General features: G+C 43.2%; 1 protein-coding gene across 4 annotated transcripts in view; it reads right to left on the reverse strand.

Annotated features, from left to right (window-relative positions):
• LOC146797742 (cyclin-dependent kinase 17-like) overlaps positions 1 to 22,632 on the reverse strand; it is a 655,932-nt gene that overhangs the window by 395,339 nt on the left and 237,961 nt on the right. For all 4 annotated transcript variants that reach the window (XM_085624901.1, XM_085624900.1, XM_085624902.1 and 1 more), the window contains one exon: positions 7,842 to 7,975. In XM_085624901.1, coding sequence (XP_085481027.1) covers positions 7,842 to 7,975 — 134 coding nt within the window. The remainder of the gene's footprint in view (positions 1 to 7,841; positions 7,976 to 22,632) is intronic.

The following is a 22,632-nucleotide window of genomic DNA, read 5'->3' on the forward strand; positions in this document are numbered from 1 at the left end:
ATTCCATGGATATATTGGTGGTTGACTATCATCCCCCTCCACTATATCAGGCTGTGTATGTGGAGAACCCTGTGGTGTAATATTGAAGGGGTCTGAGCCTGCTAATGGTGCATGTGGTGGAGGGGACTGAGGGATAGGGTAGATAGGACTTGTAGCCATGTCCTCCTCCTTATTTAGAGGAATTTTGTAGCTTGTATCCTCTCGAACAGTCTTTCTTTTGGATGGTATTGCATCCTTGGCCAAAATGTGTCTGGATTAATGTAAATTTTCTTTAGTTTAGGGTCCACTTTTCCTTCACAAGTACCAGGATCGGTTCCGGAGGTTTTTGAAGGGTATCTTGATTTCGGTGCTGAAATTTTCAGTGCCGAGCTGGACCGGTCTTTCTTATCCTTTGGAACTGAAGGTTTCGGTTCCAAGGGTGTTTTGTCTCGACTTGAGCCTGAGCCGCAATGCTTAGTATGGTGTTTCGGTGCCGAGACCAAAGGTGGGTGTTAGAAGCAGTCTCTCGGTGCTGACCCTGTCCTGAAGGAAATGGTGGCCCAGAAGCCTTTTATTTGGTGGAAATGATTTTAGTGGGCAAAGGGGCTATGTTACTCCCGGTACCCTGTCCAGCTGGAATTTCTTCAGCCTCTAAGTTGATCTCCAGTTCTGAGTCCGATTCCTGGATACAGTAGGCCTCCTCCTCTTCTGCTGCCGACGCTCACACCCAAAGATATCCGGTGTGTAGTCAATGTTCTACGCTGCATGTCCCTACGTCGCCCTCGACGGTGCCACAAAGTCATTTTCAATCAGAACAATCGGCAAGCTTTGCAAACTTCTTCCTTGTGCTCGGATGAGAGGCACAAGTTGCAGTCTTTATGCAGGTTGGTGCGCGGATACTTTGAGTGGCACAGAGGACAGAATTGAAATGGAATCCATTCCATCGGCATAACACTGGATGATTATGACGGAGTGGAAGTCGACTGACACAGCTAGGCTGCCAACGACGTCTTCTCGATCGAAGATGGGAAGATTTCTTATTTTTTCGACACACGGAAATAAGGGGACGCGTACGAAACAATACCAACGAGGATACAGTGAGTTGCGCACAAGGGGATCCTGAAGAACGGTCTCGAACCGGAGCGCCGCAAACCATGTCCAAACCCGATGGCGGAAAGAAAGCTATCTAACAATGAAGTCTATGCCAATGCACCCTATCATCGAAAGGAGGAGACACCTTACCTCGAAACTGGTAAAGACTTCTTTGAACAACTTGCAAACATCAGGACCAACACTAGATGGCAGGAGTATGCAAAGCATGTGTATCTAAAACACACATTCCTCAAACATTCTCTTCCCTTCCCTCTGGCGGTATCCCCACTATTACTGCAAGATATGGGCAGCATGCTGGCGGAAGATTTAAAATCTGCTGAGAAAGTTGTACTCTAGTGGGGCATCTATTCGCTACTGGGGTGTTCAGAGGTCATATTAAACTAGGAGGGATCAATTTATAGTTTCCTTGCTTTCCCAACTGAGATCTTTCAGGTGGGAATGAAATATTTAAGTCCCTCTCGGAGGAAGAAGGGAGGGGGGTGTCAGTTACCCTCAGAGGTCTAGTGTAAAGAGCCCTGGGTTTTGACACTATTCTGGGCTATACTGTGTAGTGTTACCTCAGAAGAAGAGGGATGAGGCGGCGATAGATTTGTCACTGACTGAGATTTTAATACAGATCCTATATTCAGGATTGTTTTCTCTAGTGCACCAATTCTGTCCAAGAAAGGAGTTATGGAAGTAGTAAACTTCAATCTGATCTGATCCAAGAGCCCACTCATTAATGATTTTAGTTATTTGAGAGTCATTGAGTCATTAGCAAGGGGAGCCACAAGTTGTGAATTTACTGTCCCTACTGATGCTGAAGTAGATTTGCAGCCTGTCTTTTCGGAATTGATGAGATTTGGGCCTGGCTTCCCCCTTTTTTTCTTTTTCGCCATTGATCGAGCTCAATGAGATATCAGAAACCACTGTGAATGGACCTTGCTTGAGCCCTCCCTACTCTTGAATCTGAGTAGAAGAGATGGACTACTGTAGAGTCGGTGCACTCACCCCAGTGGTGAGGGAAGCACCATTAGTATCAACATGTAAGGTGTTAAGGTGAGAGGTGACAAAACTCAGATTCACCCCCAGATCCAATGATAATCGTCTCTCAACTAGCACTATCTCCTTTGAGCTACACTAAGACTGATTAAGAAAAGCGTCCAAAGAAGTACCCGTTTGTGTCCGGCAGGAGCCAGGCTCTTTCTTCTTCTCTTACCGTAAGTTGCATTTTACCATTTTGTAGGGCTGAAAAATAACAGGGGTATGAAATCTGGCTTACTGCGAAAAGTACGGGAATCAGAGAATCTCAGAGGCAAACCAAGCATGGCGACCCAGGCTTGGCCCGTGCATGGGAGCCATTGCTATGTACCCCCGATTTCGCATTAGCGCCTCCTGGCATGAGGTCTCCCAGGCACTGAGTCCCTCCCTTATGGCAATTTCAGATCACAGCAGTGTCTTAAGTCCAGCCTGTGTGGCTTATCTCTGGCGTATTGCCCGGTTTAAACATTCCAGAGGGAACAAAGAAGTTGAAGGGGGGAAAGAAGAGGTTGAAGAGGGAAAGAAAAAGCCCCCTGTTCATGCCTCACCACATATTCTCGGTAATTGAAGGCACATGCAGCAGTGCAACACAGTTTATCTGGTGCTCTTCCCCCCGTCTTGCTGATGCTGATGCCTCCAACCACACAGAGGAAGAGGGTCCAGATGAAGATGTAAATGTAGTTTGTAAGCAAATAGGCAATAACTAGAAACTTCGCCGGATCTCAGCTGTAAGGGTCTCTAGACTCGGGCCTCCAGAAGCTCTTAACACTTTGCTACCCTCCCCCCCCCCCCACCCCATAAAAGGACTACTACACCTGCTCAGAGTTGCTCCCTTATCACCAAATTCAGTTCAGCACCTGCAATTCCCCAAATGCCATATGCCCACCTGACCACCTTGCCCTGCTGTACACCAGAGTCCACCGCCTTCGCGAGCAGACCGGGCACAGTGATTGAGTGGCAGGCGCCGCAACACTAACGGTACTGTGGTGTTTTAAGGCCCACAACACACTATAGGATCTGGGGCAAACACTATAGCTGCATCGACCGTATCAAAAGGAAGGGGGGGGGGGGGGTGGCTGAGAGGGTGGCTTCACGAAAGACTTCCGGAACCACTTGAACCCAGCGAGAGAACAGCCGCACGTCCTCCTCCTCCTCCTGGTTCACAGCTCACTTTCCACCTGTGACGCACGTGTGGGCGGGCATGAGCACGGCAACAGGGGGAGAAGCTCTATCAAGAGTTATCAAAACATAATGTTTGTGGCCAAAAAAAAAAATCACCCGATACATACTGAACAATTAAGAGTTTGAGGAGAAGGAAAGTTTGGATTCTCTAGATCTTTGCGCGTGAATATTTTTAGCTCACTATGGACAAGGACATCTCTTGAAGCCAATGTCATGATTTAGGAGTCACTGGAGCTCTGGTAGCGCAGTCGGGCTCCATGGATGGGGGCATCAATCCGGCAACAAATAAGGTCCAGAAATGGAAGTACCCAAACCTCCAACAAAGGCTACATGACTTGGGAAACCCCTAGCCCTACAGAGCCACCAAGCCTGGTATGTAAACAAGTAGCAGGATATTATAAAACCAAAGGGAAATGCCACAGGTGACTGAATACTCAGAAAGACGCAAAGTAGTAGCTCTCCCAAAGGACTAAATAACAGAGGCACAGAATAAAGAGCATGGCACTTACTTACACAATTCTTAATGGAAATTCATCACTTTGGAAAAAGTAGTTCTCAAACGAAGCAGCTTGTTACAATGAAGCATGCAAAGATAAGGATGACTAGATTTAATTCAGAACTTGGAGTGGGATCCAGAGGGCACATGTAAAAAGGAGGATCTGTGTTAAATGAATACCGGAGATAATAGGGGAAAGGAAGAAGAACCCCAATCTTGTCAGAAATCATACCATGAGGGAATTAAATCTCTCTATCAGGGCCCTAGAGCTAAAGTACTGGTCAACAACGGCTTGTTTGACTGGTTTCAGATATCTCGTGGTACGAGACAAGGTTGCCCTCTGTCCCCCCTTTTGTTTGATATTTATTTTGAGCCTTTTGTCTGTGGTATAAGGGCTGACCATGTAATTCAACCTTTTAAGATAGCAGATTTAGAGCTAAAGGTCGCTCTTTATGCAGACGATCTTCTTTTATACACCTCCAATCATATGGAAGCTATACCCAGGCTGTTTTATTTAGCTGAGGAATTCGGAAGGTTCTCGGGGTATCAAATAAATAGAGACAAGACCGAAATAATGGGATGGAATAATACCACATCTATACAAAATGCAAAACATAGAATGAGATATTTGGGAATCCATTTAACTCAAGAACTGAAAAATATTCCATAAATTAGCTGGCAGATAGTAGTAAAAGAAATTACAAAAACATTAACTAGATGGGGTAATCTGCCATTAAATATTTATGGACGCGTCAACCTCATCAAAATGTCTATACTTCCCAAATTAACCTTTTTGTATAATTCCATCCCCCTACTGTTTCCTCAGAAAGAGATCAAGTGCCTTCAAGGTAAGATTGGCTCTTTTATATGGGCTTGTAAATCTCCTAGGATAGCCTGGAAAAAGCTAAGGAGAGGGTTAAGGATTGGGGGTTTAGGCTTGCCAGATTTACTCATATACTGTCATGCCTTTCACTTTAAAAATTTTAGACTACTGACCAATAAACTGGATTCAACCTCACAGGGCCGTCTATTTCAGGCTTTGCTTCATGATCTACCACAGGGTCAGGAGTTTTTTTTATTTAAATTCGGCGACCAGAAATTCTACAAAAAAGTCTGTTTGAAGATCCTGCAGGCTGCCCTTAGGAATTGGGTATATGTTAGGAGGGCTCTGGGAATCTCATATTACCATGCTTACGCCCCAATTTGGGATTCCCCGGGTACTCCGGAATGCCTTCAGGACCAGTTGTCCCAACCTTTAAAAACAGCAGGCGTGAGGATATGGGGAGACCTCTGGGGCAACTCGGGCCTTTTGGACTGGGATTCCTTAGCTTTATTAACTAATGGATCTTTAACAAGATTTAAGTTTTACCAACTCTCCGCCTGGTGGTTAAGACACATGCTACAGCAACAGAGGGACCTTGAGATACTTGAATCTGTCAGTAGGATAGGCGGGTGGAAACGTGAGGTTTCATTTTGGTACAGGGCTCTATTGGGGCCAACAGAAATGTCAAACTGTGAGTTGGCTAATCTTTGGGGTAATTTGATATCAGATAGTCCCGAAGCTATAAGTAAGATCTGGATAGATTCCTTTTCTTTGTCTCAGAGCCTTATAAAACCGGCCAATCTAAGGAGAAACCATCTGTTCACGGCCTATCGGGTGTATTGGACCCCTGCTAGATTGACCAGGGTTACACGAGTCAACTACTGTTGCCCACGCTGTAAACTCCCGTCAGCTGACGACATTCATATATTTTTGGAATGTCCAAAGATTCTAGAATATTGGCAGGAGATCTTTGACTTCCTGGGGAAGGTTTTAACAACTACCATTTTACGCTCTCCGAGGTTAGTTTTTTTTGGCCTACCACCTGGCTATAATGTCAATAATTATTCCACACAATTCATTTTTTACGTGATGGTTATAGCCAGGAGAGAGATTTGTAAAGAATGGAAGTCATCGGCCCCTCCCAGGTTTACTAACTGTCTACGAAATATTATAGAAGTCAGCAAGATGGATATGGCGAGCCAAGCAGAGAATACGGATAGTGTGTGGTCGGATCTGGTGGCCTGGTTGTCGACATAACGGTCCGATGATTATGCCAGAGGTTTGTTTTGATCCGGTCCTCCCCTGTCCTGAGGTATCCCATCATAGGACAGGGGAGTGGGACAAGGAAACAGCCTACCTCTGGGCGACCCCTATTGCCGTGCATTGAGTCCAGGGTGGTATCGGTATCAGTAGACAATGTGGAAGGCATATGGGGTTTCCATCTAGAGTATAGACTGGCAGTATATATGAGGACATAAAAAAAAAAAAAGAAAAAAAAAAAAAAGAAATCATACCATGCAGTGAAGGTAAAGGGTTAAAGGCCAATGATACAGAAGTGAAAAAGAAGAAAAGACAGATATCACAGGTGCTACACGTTTTTATAACGTAATACCCATGAAAAGCCCATTCGGAAAAAGGAGGTAAAAGGCACACCAGTGGGAAGAAAGAATCAATAATTAAATGGAAAGGGAGATTAGAAATGGGTTTGACACTTTAAATAAAAGACAAAACACAGGACCAAGATCCAAGTAACCCAAACTGGAGAAAACCAAAACAAAACAGAAAAGGCAAGTTGGGAGAAAGAGGGAAAGATGGTGCTTTGATAAATTATATCCGATTTTAGAAAGCAGCCAAATAAGAAGAATGATTGTAGGTAGTGGAAAATATGACAAAGGACAGTGATCAATGAGCGAGTGACATCCAGTAAGAGAATGTTTAAAGGCAAATCCCTTAGAATGCTACCAAGTGAGTATTTAATGCTTCTGGAAACAGTACTGTAAACCACTCCCTTACGATATATCACATACTTTGCTACAGGCTGAGACCCAGAGGTACTCTTACTGCATGCAACCCAAATTCAGCATACATATCTATATCGAACAGTGCCTAGCAATAACTGGTTGTGGCTGTATATTCAGCCCAGACTTAACATGCATTAAACTTTATCCAAGAAGAGAAGTGAAACCAGTATGGAGCTAAGCAGGATGCAGGTGACACCCATCTTGTAAAACATGCAATGTTTCCCCACAGTGTGGTATGAATGGTCATCAGTGCAGACCACACATAAGCACAAGAAAACATAACCTGAGAGACAAATAAAATGATGCTTGGGAAACTGAAATACAACAGAATATTTTGCTAAGACCATAGTGCACCACAACTATAAAGCTGTATAAAAATGCATCCTCAATAGTCCAGTTTACTTCACTCGTAACTATACATTATAAAACTTAAGTCAACCTCATCACATCTTTGCACACACATTTCAGCAAGGAAACCTTTGATCAAGAAAATTAAATTCTGTTGCAGCATAACCCACTCATTATACCACCAGCAGCCTTATATCTAAACTAACATACAAGTTTAGAACACAAATGAATAGTCCTACATAAAGTAGTTGACTAACAAGGACCCCTTGACAGAGCAGACACTCCTGACTGGCAACGGTTTTCTCTTGAAGAACCAAATAAATATTACAAACTAGGCCAAATGCACCAAACGACTCAGACTAATTAAATATCTCCATTATCAATAATCCAACATAATTTGTTCAGTATTTGTGTAGTCCTACAACAGTTTGGAGAAAGACATACTAAGGAAAGACCATACCAATTTGGGACCCAAACAATGACAAACCTTTGTTTTCAGTAATTGGTGGGCACTGTCTTTTTCCATTTTAAAAGTAATAATTTAACAGGTTCAAGAAATATACTTATGTACTAAGAAAAAGCTTGAAGAAAGAATTCTAAAACAAAATAAAACAAACAGATTCACTGAAAATGTAATTTTTTAAGCAATCATCTTGTAGAAATTGTACAATAACTAGGAGCAGTGCATTTTAAGAGACATTCAAGAATAAGACCTAAAGGCTAGAGGCCCACAACTGTGAATATTGCAATTAAAAATAATATTGGCTCTTAAATTAATTGCATGTTTTTACAGTGGATTTCAAGGATAAATTAAGTAAAATGAACGTTCGCAAAATCAACATAATTTTCTTCTACTTACTTCTGTTGATATTCGCCTGTGGTGGTGGTTCCTCATTCTTACTCGGACAGGTGACTGTATCTCATCAGAGGATGTCCCTGAGGCTTGGTCACTTTCACCATCTGAACCCATTTTCACATTCTCATGCACGATGCCTGCAATCAACCAAAACCCAAAATGTGTATAACATTTATGACATCAAAAATTGAAGAAGCACACTAAGAGAAAAGGTAATACATAATTCAATACTTCAAATTTAGATTTAGTACACGTAAAACTCAAAATAATAATAATATAAATTGTTGTTATATAATTTAAACTTTATTCGACAGTTTCACAAAGGCATAAAAGCACATGTAAAACAAGAACTAAAAACATGCAAATCAAATAAAATATAATTTGAGATCAACATCGAAAAAAAGAGTCAAATCACATACTATTTACACATATTACATTAATAAATCACCAGGTGTGCAATAAGTATGATGAAACACATACACAAATTTCGAGCGAAGGCAGTTGTTGCAAAAAAATCTGTATGGTTTTATAGTGTCTAAAATTGCGCTCTTTTAAAAGCGAGTTTAAGATAAAACATTCTTGGCCCATTATAAAAGATACAAAACCGTGTAAAGTGTAACATACCTTGAGTTGAGCAGTCATAACAAATTTCCTACCAACTAGCGTTCCCCTGGGTCTCCAGAGTATAATGATACCTCACTTGTGTGGTTGGGCCAAGTGCCAGTGAAGTGTAAAGAAATATGTAGAGATTGAAGGGCTATCGCAGCGAGTTGATAAGCACAATTTTCTTATACGATTTTAGGCTGACTCTGCTTTGGACACCCACACAAGTGAGGTATCATTTTACTCAGAAGACCGAGGGGAATGTTGGGTGGTAGAACATTTGTGCTGGTGTGATGATCCCACACAGAAACACAAGGAAAATAGGATTTTTTTTAAAGCTAAATTTGGGGTTTGCAGGGGATTTTAGTTAAGAAAACTCCGAGGGATCCATGCAAGCCACACATGCCTGGACTTGCCCAGGTGTCTAGTTTTCAGAAATATCTGGGTTTGGTGTGTTTCCTTAAATGGCTGCCGAGCCCGGGACCAAAAACACAGGTGCCCCCCTTGCAAAACCAGGTCGTTTTGTGAAAGATAATTTTGATGTCTCCACAGTATGTTTTGGGCCATGTCCTGTTGTGGGCACGAGGCCTACCCACACAAATGAGGTACCATTTTTAATAGGGATGCTTTAGGGAATAATGGGTGGGTGGAAATTTGTGACTCCCCACAGATTCCAGAGCTTTCCACCACAGAAATTTGAGGAAACATTTGTAGGCAAATTTTGAGGTTTGCAAGTGTTTCTGGATAACAGAACCTGGTGATAGCCAAACGTCACTCCATCCTGGATTCCTCTGGGTGTCAAGTTTTTTTTTTTTTTTTTTTTTTTGAAAGTACAGGTTGGCTAGGTTTTCCTAGGTGCAGCTGACCTAGGGCCCAAAATCCACAGCTAGGCAAATTGCAAAAACAAGGTCAGTTTTCAGTGGAAATATGTGATTTGTCCACGTTGCGTTTTGGGCTTTTTCCTGTCATGGTCAGATACTTGTTGAAACGTTTGCTAATTTGCGTATTCCAACCCATTGTTTTAGTTACATGGACCTCCAGGTACCAAAACTCCTGCACAGGATCAAGGGGCACACCCTGCACCAAAATATTTGCCCTATCTGTTATGCAAGGGTTAACAACATACATTTAGTTTTATTAACATTGAGCTCAAGGCCTCGATCGCTGCAGAAACTTAAAAAGTGATCACCTACTGCCTGCAGACCACGTGGGATTTCAGAAATTAAAAGCATATGGTCTGCAAACAGCAGCAACGAGATTCTAGGAGGGCCCAATTTAAGTGCATCATTTCGAGGAAAATCCTTCCTGAATTTGATTAAGTACACTGTGGCATGCAAAAGTAAAGTTCTTTTCCTTTTTGTCACCAAAAGAACTGGTTGGACAATGAATTACTAACTGACATTAGATGTTCTGTTGAGTTCTGAGTCTCTTATCACAGAACATCATGTAAGACGTGGACTGCTCTACTTCGCTACCCTGATGGTCATACGCTAAAGGGATCTGTCCACTTAATGCCCAGGTTTCAGCTCAAGAGTAAGGTAAGCTTCAGGACACCAGTGGTAAATGGCTTTGATTGTTGAAATCTGAGCCCAGTAACCCCTATATGCCGCAGGACTCCTGAAAAATCAACACAATTAGTACCAACCTAATTCAAACATACAGTGTACACATCTACAGATGGATCCATTACAACAGACACCACAAATTGACTCAGTGAAGAAGGACAAAACACGTAAAAAATAATTATCTTTGAACAAAAATCAAACAATTGGGAAACTTGTAAAGAGAAAAATATTTTCTCTGCCGCCACTAAGTTCAATGCTACAAGAAAGGGAGGGAACAATGTTACGCCTTTCAGGCAAAAAGCCAACAGGGTAGACAAGCAGAGGATTGGAGGATTGGTGACCTATGTGTTGGGCATCCGAAAGTTAGGCTAGAATGCTAGCAGGATTTTCTATATGGCATTTGGTAAACACACAATTATTTTCTTAAAGTGTATGATTTAGAAATTTTAAATACTTATGTAATCATAATACTGGTTGGTCAAGAAGTAGTACTGAATGTAGGGCAAAAAACGAATTTACAAAACTACAGTGTAGGCAAATTTAAGTAGCCAGACTGTCACAACATTAAAAATATTGAATTAAACCTTACTGGCACTTAAAGATCTACATTGGTTCACAGGGGTATAGGAGACGAAAAAATATCAAGATTCCTGCACCAATATTAAGGCGCAGGCAGAGGCCCCAAATATCTACAGGTATTATTCCAGCCCTTGGCTGTGAATCGCAGTACAAGTTCTAGATAGGCAAATTTGCTCACAAAGGTGAAATTCACCCACAAGAGACATGAAGGAAGATTGATCCGGGTATTGCGTACAGAACTGTGGTGCTCGGTGCAACCAACCGCAAGAATCTTTTATTGCACTAGAGTTGAAAACAACATTGAAAACATGACAATTCATGAAGGCTTTTCCATCATATCTTGCACCTTATGGAACTACCCCCTTAATCACTTGCAGCAAACCCTAAAGAAAATAAATCTTAATAACCACAAAAAGATTCAACAAATCATCACAAATATTTACTCGGTCTCCACAGTGATAATGGCTTAGCTTTGACCTGCCTCATGAAATGCTACAGCGCACAAAATAGCTTTTGTCAAAAATCAGCGCCTTTATAAACGAATGGGAAGAAATGTTTGTCTGAAATAAGGTAACTAAGAAATGACGTGACAGACATATTTAGGCTAAAGTGATTACTACAGGAGCTAAGTTCATCCTTGGGTTTGAAGATGGGTCACCTGAATTGTACACAAGCTTTGCTACAAACACTCTGCATTGTGTGGTAGCAAACTGCTTTACCTTTGAGACATGAGGCCAGCTTAACAATTAATGCATGGAACCACTTAAGTACAGTACCAGAAAACAGACTGTTACCCTATCTCAGGGACACCATCCAAGAAAAGATTAGCAGCAGAAAACAAATAAGGAAAGGATTCAAGTACAAAGGTGTGAGTTGCTCTTACCAAACACAGTTATTCTAAGAGAGCATATCAGATGGCCAGATATATACATTGCCAAAAGCGTACAACCTCAGAAATACAAATTCACTAGCTAGGAAATCAAGCAACAAATCAGGCTACAAATCTGCTAAATTCTCTCCTATTACAAATAATGCACAGGATGAGTGGGATTTGGGACCTTTGCAAAATGTGCTACTTAACACAAAGCAGTAGAAAAACGAGTATTATTGCTATGCCTCATTCCTCAGGTGGAAGAAAAAGGAAAGCACTGTCAACTTAGGTCAACAAATAAAACGGAGCCCTGATATACATCACAGGATGCAGACTATATATCCAATATTACACTAAGTAAAAGGTCTACTATACAGTATCTTATTGTGAGTCAATGCACTGAACTGCACCAATTAGATATTAGGGACTACAAAACAATTATGTTCTTGGATTTATATTAGCACTCTAATCTAATATTTTATTAAAACCATAACAGTCCATATTGTTTTCCGGGGGAGTTTTGCATTAATACTCCTATGCAAGCTATATTAAAATAATATAAGTAGCTAACCGAAAACAAACTGGTGCCTTAACATACTGTTCATATGCTTACAACAATTAAAATTAAGCACAGTAGAGAGTGGCCATTTAGCAAAAAAAATGAAAGACAAAACAAACTGAACAGGTCGGAATCTTTTTCTAACATTTTTCAGGCCACAAAATGCCGCCACAGAACCAACCATAAGAGATCCTTGCATACAGCTCCAGCTCTGAATGTTTAAAAACAAATATGGTAAGCTCTCCTGGGGTCATGGATTCAATGACCCAGGAGACGTACTGTGTTGTTTTTCTAATGTTTTAGTGTTGCTGGGGGCTGCTGAGCTCACTGCAGCCCTCCAGACAGTTAATAAAATAATTGGTGGTACCCCTGCTCCTCCTAGGTGCACCACCAGGAATAAAAAGTATAGTTCAAGAAGCCCTCATTGGGGATTTTTTATTTTTTTATTTCTTTATTGACATTTTCCAATAACATACAGGAAATGGCACAGCACACATCGCAACACATCATACTAAAAGGATATAAGGCAAGTATGTATGTCTCATTGTGGAGGTACACAACAATAAGATGAGTTGAGTGCAGGATAAAAGGTCCCAATACTTGCAAAGTTTGTCACTTCTTCAGTCCAATCGACAACCCTCACAGGGGATTATGGGGTGCTCCTTGCACAGAGCAGTGAATATAGGCTTTTCAGTGAATTTCTATGGTTTTAAATTAGCAGTCACGTTTACAGAGTGGTGGAGAAAGGGGGCGGGCCTAAGACTAGCTCGTAGGAATTCTGCTGTGTAGGACTTACAGGAGGTAACAGGAGGGCTTGTTGGGCCCCAAGGTCCCTCAGGAGTAAAAAGGACTTCATCCCCCAACCAGTAGTGCGCTGGGAAATGCGTTTGCAGAGTGGTGGAGAAAGGGGGCGTGGCCTCCGAACACCTTTTAGCAATCATGCTGTGTGGGACTTACAGGAGAAAACTGGAGGGGGTATTGGACCCCCCCAAAGGACGTTCTTCGGGCCAACTACCCCTCCTGTCACCTCCAGTAAGTCTCTCACAGCAGGATTGCTGAGAAGCTGTCAGAGGCCACGCCCTCTTTCTCCACCACTCTGCAAACCCAGCTCCTGGCGCACTGCTGCTTCGTGGATGAAATCTACTTTAGTCCTGAGGCCCTAAGGAGGCAAGGGGACCTCATCCCCCACCAGCAGTGAACCGAGAGGTGCATTTGCAGAGTGGTGGAGAGAGGGGGCGTGGCCTCCGACCACCTCTCAGAAATCCCACTGTGTGGGGCATACTGGAGGTAACAGGAGGTCTTGTTGGCCTGTGTAAGGAACCTCCGCAGCCAAGGGGACTTCATACCCCAACCAGGTGCGCTTCAGGAGGCACATTTGCAGAGTATTGGAGAAAGGGGGAGGGGCCTCCCACGAGTTGCCAGCTTTTTTTTTTATATAAGGGGGGGGGGGGGGGGGGGACACATCGCCCCCCCCCTCCCTGGATCAGTTTGGGCCCCGGAGACCCCATCCCCCGGACCCAGCCTTTATTTTTTTTAATAATCAATCAGAGCAAGCCCTTGTGGCTCCTCTCCGGGGACTGCATTTCCCCAGGTCCCGCCCCTTTAAAATTGTATTTTTTTTTTTTTTAAAAGCAGCCCCCTCCCGAGGCTGATTTTGGCCCCGGGAAAACCCCATCCCCTGGGGCCAGTCCTTTACATTCCATTTTTTTTTTTAAATAAAAAGGGGAGGGGGCCACGTAGCCCCCACCTTCTCAGGCTGATTTCGGCCCTGGTGTGTGTGTGTGTGTGTGTCTGTCTGTCTGTCTGTAGCTTTCTTATTTCTTTTAGCCGTGGGAAGGTGGCGTTTCCCGGAGCTAAGGGAGAGGCATAGGGCCTCCCCCACGTTTTTTTTCTAAATTTAATATATGCACGTGCTTCAGGGAGGTGGTGGTCCCCAGGACCGGGGGTCCGCAACGGGACCCCCTGAATTATTATATGTGTGCCCCAGGGAGGTGGAAGTCCCCAGGGCTGCTGGGGGGGGGGGGGGGGCTGAGCCCCCCACGCTTTATTTTAGCCTCCGGGAGGTGGTGGTCCCCAGGGTAGGGGGGAGGCCACGAGCCAGCCCCCAATATTATAGAAATTAGCCCCAGGGATGTGGCGGTCCCCGGAGTAGGGGGTTCCGCGAGGACCTCATATTTTTTTAGTAGCCCCAGGGAGGTGGTGGCCCATGGGGCGGGAGGTCCGCCATGCACCGCCCCCACATAATTTGAACTAGCCCTGTGGAGGAGGCAGTCCCTGGGGTTGCAGACTGGGCCCACCCACCTTAATAATGTAAAGTGGCCCAGGGAGGTGGCTTTCCCTAGGGCTTTGATAAGCCCTAGGAGGGTGGGTGGGGGGGGCCCTGTGCCCCCCCCCCCCATCTATATTTATTATAGGCCTCCCAGGACCTGGCCCACCGGGGGGTAAATTAAAAGCAAGCGCGGGAGCTCACGCTTGCTTTTTTTGCCACCAATTCGCAAAAATCGCAATTTGGCTGCATTTTTTTTTTTTTAATGCTTTTATGCCCTGGCGGGGTCCCACAAGATCATGGCTTGGGTATCAGGGTAGTCGTACCCTGCCCGCTTTTCTTTATTTTCACTTTTTTCTCGGGGGGGACTTGAAGCCTAGTCCCAAGATGGCTGCCAACACTTCCTGGTTGAAGTTTTGGCAGCCAATCAGAGCGGTGTGTTTCCCTGCACAAGCTCGTCTTTTTTAGTGAAGGCTTCACGACCAGAGATATCACTATAATTTACAACTTAATTTTCTCAACAACTACTGAAAGGAATTACACCAAATAAGCAAATCAGTCCCCACTGCACGGATCACCCCCAAACTTCCCATGACACACGGAACCTACCTTGACACTTTTTGGGGGGAATTTCATTAAGACTAGTCAAATTACGCCAAAGTGAAAAATGCTTTTCCTATGGAAACTAGGATAGATATATATATATATATATATACATACACACACACACACACACACACACACACACACACACACACACACACACACACGCGCGTGCGTGCGTGTGTGTGTGTGGATGTGTTTGTGTACATGTGTTAGCACAAAACATGTGTGGCAAATATGATGTAATACAACATGTTGCATTGCACTTGTTGTAAGGGCATGTGTAGTAAATGCATACTTGGGAACAACTAATTCTTATACGTGCATGTAGATGATACACATATTCTGTATAATATAGCAATAGCAAACCCTAACACACAGATGGCTCATCTGATAATGTGAAGGGAGCCCTAGCCAATTCTTTAACAGATGTCTGCTACTGGATGGCTTTAAGGTTTTTCAAACTCAATCCTAATAAGGAGTTTTTTTTAATCACCAAATTGCCTTCAATAAATTGCAACACTATCAATTGGCCCGATATAGGTTTATCCCTTGCTGTAGTGGTCAGAAATCTAGCAGTGTATATACACATCTCAATTTCTCTCAAAAATGTCAACCTTAAAAACTTGCCGGCTCTTGTTTTGGCACAAGAAGTATCCGAGCAACATCATTACGCTTATTGCTCAAACAATCACCACCACCATGTTCATGACCTTGACTCAGACCCACCTTGAGTACAGAAAATCCATCTATTAAGGATTGCCTGACAAGATCATCAGATGGCTTCAAGCTAGTCCAAACGAATGCAAGCTGCTGACTGGAAGTAAGAAAAGGGACCATGTCACCCCTATCCTTAAAAGTATCCACTGAGTCCCTGACCAGTGTGTACAATTTAAATCTCTGATGCCTGCATATAACATTGTACGCCATTCCTCCTCATGGTTTTGGTTTCAAAATGTCCCATATCTCACAGCAGTCTCTGCTCCCCGGGCTAATGACTGCTGCAGATTCCCAAAACCAAAATGGTCTCCGTTGGAATCAGGGCCTTTTCAATTGTGGCTGCGAAGGATGGGGAAAAGCCTCTCCTCAAGCTCTGCTCTCAAACCTCGCTTACAGTCTTGGGAAGAAAGCTGAAAACCTTACTTTTCGCGTATAACTCTTCGACTTTTACTCATCTCTTCCCTTTTTACGTCTTGGTTTATTATTTCTAATAATGGTTCTGTTGTTGGCCTCAACAGTGCGATGAAACGCTAATTAGCTACGCTCCGCCACAATACAAAACAACACGACAAACGTTACATAAACATAACATGCAGCTCTCTGCTATTTCCATTAGTATGGAGTCCTAAGTGACTTATCACAGACATGAGCATCCCTTTCTCAAACCACCATTATTCTGTTATAACTCATCTCGAAAACAGGCCCTTATTGCCTCACAAAATAGCAAACTACATCTAGAACGGACATAATCGTATGTGTAAGTACTGCCTTCGAGCCAATGCCTCTCCTTTTTCCAGAGGTATAAAAGTGAAATGGTAAGTCTATTGACCCACTGAGCTAGCACAACAAGCAGCAGCCGTTGCTATGTGAGCACACAAAATAAAGGCACAATCCAGTCACCATGACCCAGTTCTTCAAAATTGCTTTAGCTAAGATCCTTCGGTTTTGATTTACATTATCCCTTTTTCTGTTATTGTGCGTTGTTTTAATATACGATGTTGCTTTAATGATACACACTTTCAATCACGACTTCTGTCGATCTGTTCTGAAAATGCGCATGCATTACAATGTGGAACATTTCGAACTTGAGAAGATGAACGTGCCACGTAACAGATGTCATTCGCTATCTCTCTCCTGAAAGCAATAGTGCTATTTTAGCTCACCCACAACCTGTCAGCCACCTGCACACACAAGATGACGGCAGAGACCGAATTCGTGAGGGCTGCAGATAGATATACGTGCCCTCCCCCCTTCCTGGCAGTGCAATTCCACACGTCCTACTCAACCTTCGGCATCAATCGTGCCTGTGTAATTCGTAGAATTCTTTGTCACTCTTTCAAGGGGTTTTATGACTGATACATTTAGAGATAACCCGCACTTACACGGAGATGCTCTTCCAACCGCCCACCAGCGCCCTCTGAAAGGCACGGCACCTCCTGCGTAGGTTAAAAAACAAAGAAAAAAAACGCACTCCAAATTTCTCATCCAGTGTTAGGGGATAGCCTATAAACGTTAGTCATGACATAGGCAGCATTGAAATTCGTAATACATCTTTCCACCTCAACTATCCGTCTGTATGTACGTATTCAGTTCATCATCACAAAGTAAAATAAACATAATTTTTAGGGCCAACATGCAGACAAGCTTTTAGCTGTCAGTTGTCTAAGAACTACTGTGTATGATATCAATACAATATCAATACTTCAAGTGGGCTGTGGATCAATATGTTGCTATTTGCCGCCTTTCTTTTTCAATCTCAATTGCTTGCGTCTTATTCAAAGGCTTTTCTTACGCTTCTTGTGTTTGTTCCTCTCCTGGAGCCTAGCTCCTTTAACACCATTTTCATTGAAAGACTTGTATCCCTTCCACAGCTCCTCATCAGGAAACTATTTTTTCTTTCTTTCAGCACTCCATTGGAGTGCATGTATTTTCTTGCTCTCTCCTTTGTGTGCTTCTTCCTCACATACCCACCCCCACACTTTGTGTACTCGATCGTTTCTTTTCCCCACCTCACCTAGTCTAGCAAAAAGCACGGACGTAGGCAACAGATGAGAACTGTTGAATTTTCCAATGCTTGATTAAAATAGGCTCCTTTAAATGAATCCATTGTTCTTATAACTACACAATATTTTCGATCAGAACATTTGGCAATCCACAATCATCAATTTAATTAATTTCTGGATCAACGGTGTTAGGCAGAAATTAGGATACTGTGCCAAATTACAAAGGGTAAATAAACCTTCAAACAACTTAAATATAAAATCATTTGACCAGATTGTGAATTCTGGGAATCCACTACTGGGCTCACTGATCATACCCATTCTAATACCCTCACCAGTGATGGTCTATGTAAAACTAAATTCATGACTTATAGGATTCAAACGCACTGACAGTGCTGTATGATCGACAGGGCAGCAGGGTAGCACAAATCATGTAGCCCCCTCCAGAATGTGATGATTGACCCCCGAGTCAAGCAATATCTTACAGATATTCATTATTCTTGGGCTGAACGGGGACCCCTACAAAGGTTGGGGGCCTCCTAGAAGGTTGGGGGCCTCCCTTGCATTGCCGGGGCTCCAGGAGCCTGTGTTACACCCCTGCAGGGAGGATTCCAAAGACCTTCACAAAATAATTTGTGACCATTGGATATACGTCAATTCTTACGGATTCATGAAAAGTCCAAAAGAAAATTATTCTATTCAACAGGAATAATAAACAGGGACCCTCTCCACAAAGGGCGAGTTGCCTTATTTTTGTGGCCAAGGGAACAAAAGCAAAAATAGCAGACAAGCAAAAGTGGAGAAGTGAGGACTCGAAAGAAACGTCTATTCAACTATGCAGTACATTCTGAAAAGGAAAGATATTTCTTAAATTGCCTTCAAATCTCATTAGTTTTGTGGGGGATCTTTTTATGTAGCAGAAGATTTCCATTAATTCGTTGACAGGACCGAAAGCAGAGACCCCAGAACTCTTTCTGTGGTCAACTTCTCAGTCTTTGCCCTTAGGGGAAGTTATGAGGAGGGTAATCTCTAAATTCTGTGAGGAAGCTTGTGGTCCTCTTACTACAAACATACAAAGGTGGACTTCCCATAAGTGCTTTAAGAACTATGGACAGTGTTTCACTTCCATTTAGCTACTTATTTTTTTGAGCGCACACAAATCACAGCAGCTGCAGTAAGAGCAACACGGAAGTGGGCAAATGTCTCGAGTTTATTTTTCTCTTAACAATACCTCCTGTATCCCTCCTTTGACATAAATATAATTACAATACAATATGAGAAGGTCTCATATATTCTTTCAGGTATTTTGAGAAGCCAATTCACAATCTTGGACCTAAACTGAAAAGGAATATCAACTTTCCCGATCTCTTGAAAGGCAGGGTTTAGTAAAGACTAAGGCAGGCAAACAATAGTTAACAAGGAGCGCAAGTTTTTTTTTTCTGTTAGAAATTGATAAACAAAACAACATTTTATCAGCTACACTACAAGGAAGTTGCGAAAAACGCAAAAATGCAGATAAACTAGTTCATGCCCGTGGGCTCAAACAATCATGTTGGCAGCTGCATTGTTAACCAAATAAAACGAATCAGTTGTAAGGCAAGTATAAGGCATCGCTGTAATAAAGGCTCAGAGGGTGATGCAGAAAGAGCTCCATAATATCTACCCTGGCTAGAGATGCCTTGGCGGCAATCTCTCTAAACATTTTACGAAGTATTCATGGATTTCAGCAGTATAACAGCTATACAGCCTCCTTGTACACACCAGAAATCTGAGTGGAATGGGGGACGGGGTGAGTGAAAAGATTCCCCAGCTCACTACAGTTAACCTTAGACAACCAGAATCTCCCAAAAAAGTAAGTAGCAGTTTCTCAGCTGTGGATTCCCAAGAATTGCAATCTCTGAAGGGATGATAGTGACAATTTAAGAAGACAACAACCACGCCGTCCTCTTGTAAATTATCTACACCAGTCACCCTCCTACGTGACTGCCTTCTTAGCTAAGCCAATTCTACCAACAAACACACCACTCGGGATTTCACGATTTGCACACAAAAAAATAGTACTTTTGGAGACATCCCGGGATTTTAGTGGTTCCGCACTGCCAATGGGCCAATAAAAAGGAGGGTGAGCAATAGGCCAGCTGTCAGAACAAATGCACATGGTCTTTCTCCTGTGCTAACAGCCTGCTACACAGCCCACTGCATGTCTGCACCCCCACACGTGCTGTCATGTGTCTCCTGTGAGTGACCCATCTCACCCATGCGTTCTCAGCAACGCCTCTGGTGACCCTTAACTCCTCTATCCTTCCCCACCTCCGTGTCTCTGGTGCCTGCTCCCTTCCTGCGAACTCCTCTTCCCCGTCAGACCCTCCGTCCCCATCAACATGTCCTGTCTCCTGTGCCTCCCCCGCCTGCTAGTCTGCGCACCGCTGGAATGCAGGTTGCCCCATGCCAGAAAGATCAGGCTCTCAAACTAAATGTGCACTCTGGCATCAGAGACGCTTCTGTTCCGAGGTGCGCTGCGACCTGACACTCTTTGGCAGAGTCTCCAGGACTGATAGGTAACCGACTAAGAGATTTTTTTTGTGATGTGCACAGTTGCTGCCTACTGCATAAATACCACCGGTTTAGGGATTTGGGACTGAAAGTTTTGTGGACTTGATTGGGAAAATTTACCGCTAAATTTGCCAAGCTAGGTCGCAAAATACTGAGGGTGGGTGTCCTGAAAAAGTTGACATACTTGGGACAATAAGCTGTAACCAAAGCTGAGGAGGCCCTATATCCATCAAAGATAACTAACTAATTTAATTCTGGCTTCAAACTGCTAACTTTCCACACACTGATTAAAAGACAATAGAAAGAACAACGGTGAGAAAGCCACAAAAGGGATAATAGAAACCACAAATATGGGACGATAACTTGACATGAGGCGTGGGACTGAACACAAATTGGAGCTATGCCTTTAGAAAAGACAATGTAAAGAATAAAAAGAACAAATTCTCCATGACTTTGAATTGTTATTATATTGTTTCAAGAAGCAAATAAGGAATTAATTACAGCAGAAATAGTTTAAAATTAAAATACATGTTTACTCCTTAAGTTCATATATAGGCAGTAATGACACTCCTAACTGCAAATGATAAGCGGTCTTTGTATATGCAAACCGTTTCAAGCAGTAGGCTGCTATTAAGATTGGATTTCATACAGTATTCTAAGCATGTCCCTCCAACCCCTCTTTCAAGGTCAACTGATGTGCATGGTTCTTCTGGAATCAGACGTTTCCACCATAGCATAATATCGCTTCAATTTGGAGTACTACTTAATGAAGTATGCAAAGTAGCCTCCAACCGGAGCAACACTTTCAACTAAGCATTTTTTTAAAATATTGGTTTACGGAGTTTAATAATAAAACAGCCTAGGTTTATACATTACATCATAATTCCGCACATGTTCAGTAATACGAATAAAAGTAACAATAACAACTAACATAGCTAGTAAATGCTATGGTTATAACTGTGCACCATTCACTGTCCAGAATGTATGCCTGTGATTAGTTGAAGCCCATCCCTAGTAATGTGTTCCACAGGCCCCGTCAGAGGGGAAGGGAGACTCATTTGCTCCCAGACAACACAGGTGATGTGCACAGGACACACCCAATGTAATCATACGGGGTGGTATAAGGAGTGTACCAGGATGGAAGTAAATGATACAGTGCCTATCCGGTGATTGTTGAATGGGTTACACTTCCTGTTAGTTGTATGGGTTACACTTAGTAGACGAATGCACTGGATTGGGGGGTGGAGAGTTGGGGCGGGGTCTTCTATAATTTTTCTGCATAAATGCTGCCGCAATTTGCCCCAGTTTGTAACGGTCGTGTAACCGGTGTTCCGTTTTTGTTGCAATAATCTGGCTCAACTTCCTGCTTCTGTCTATTTTAACAACTACCTCCACATGCATTTGTCTGCGGTGGTGCTGCCGTCAATTTTCAAGACCTGCTTATCGGTAGTTTCGCAAGCAAAAGTGCCAGTTCTAAAAATTTATTCTGGAATGTTGTTTTTGTCTATCTCTTGCTTAGAGTGCCTGCAACCGTTGCCAAATCTCACAGCGTGGGTTGTAGCCACAGAGGAGCTCTGGTGAATATACTTCTAAAATCAGTGTGTGAGCCACCTCTTACAGTAACATTTAGCGGTGTCTCATAGCTTCATAGAGAGGTGTGTCGTGCTTCTTTGGTCTAGTATCATGTTGACTAAGTGATATCTATGCCAAGGTCTTCTTGCCAATCATGGCAAACTTTAGGGATGCGAGGCAGACTGGCCTCTTGGGAAAAAACATAACATTGCTACCACCTGTTGTGGCGTCGTCGACTGCAATAGAGAAGTGAGGGCAGGCACCTCCGATGGCTCAGCTAAATTGTCATCCAACAGGTCAGTAATGCATGTTGTGCACTGTAATAATGAAATTGAGCCAGTGCAGTTGGCACGTAAACCAGTATACTGACTGGTGCCCAGTTGCGAGCACCTTGTCATCAAAGAAGTCACCATTATTCTGTATCCCGAGTTCACGCAATGCTGTTGTTGCCACCCGCTCCAGTCCCAGTGGGAACCACCCACACCACTTCAGGGGAAGTCCTGGGGAGTTACAGCAAGGTCATCTGTTGCATATCCACTGATTTCTTCAGGAGGAAATGCGTGGTACCCACGGGGTCTAGTACGTTAAAGCGGCGCACCGGTTTACTAAGAAAGAAATAAGGCAGTGATAAAGTGGATGCTCCTTCGCGTTCCAGTCAAAGATGTGGCAAATCCGGAGGTCCATGCAGCCAGTAATGAGCGATCATGCTCTGTGCCACCCTGTAGTATGCCTTAAAATTTGGCAGATTGAGGCCACCCGCCAAGTATGGAAGAGTGAGTGTATCCCATTGCACAAGAGCCTGTTTACTGGCCAACGTCAGACACACCATCAAGGAGCACAGAGTCCGTAATATCGTACCTGGTAACAGGATCGGAATATTCACAAACAAGAATAAAAAGAGGG

Source organism: Triturus cristatus, chromosome 9 (assembly GCF_964204655.1).
Source record: "Triturus cristatus chromosome 9, aTriCri1.1, whole genome shotgun sequence".
Classification (NCBI taxonomy): Eukaryota; Metazoa; Chordata; class Amphibia; order Caudata; family Salamandridae; genus Triturus; species Triturus cristatus.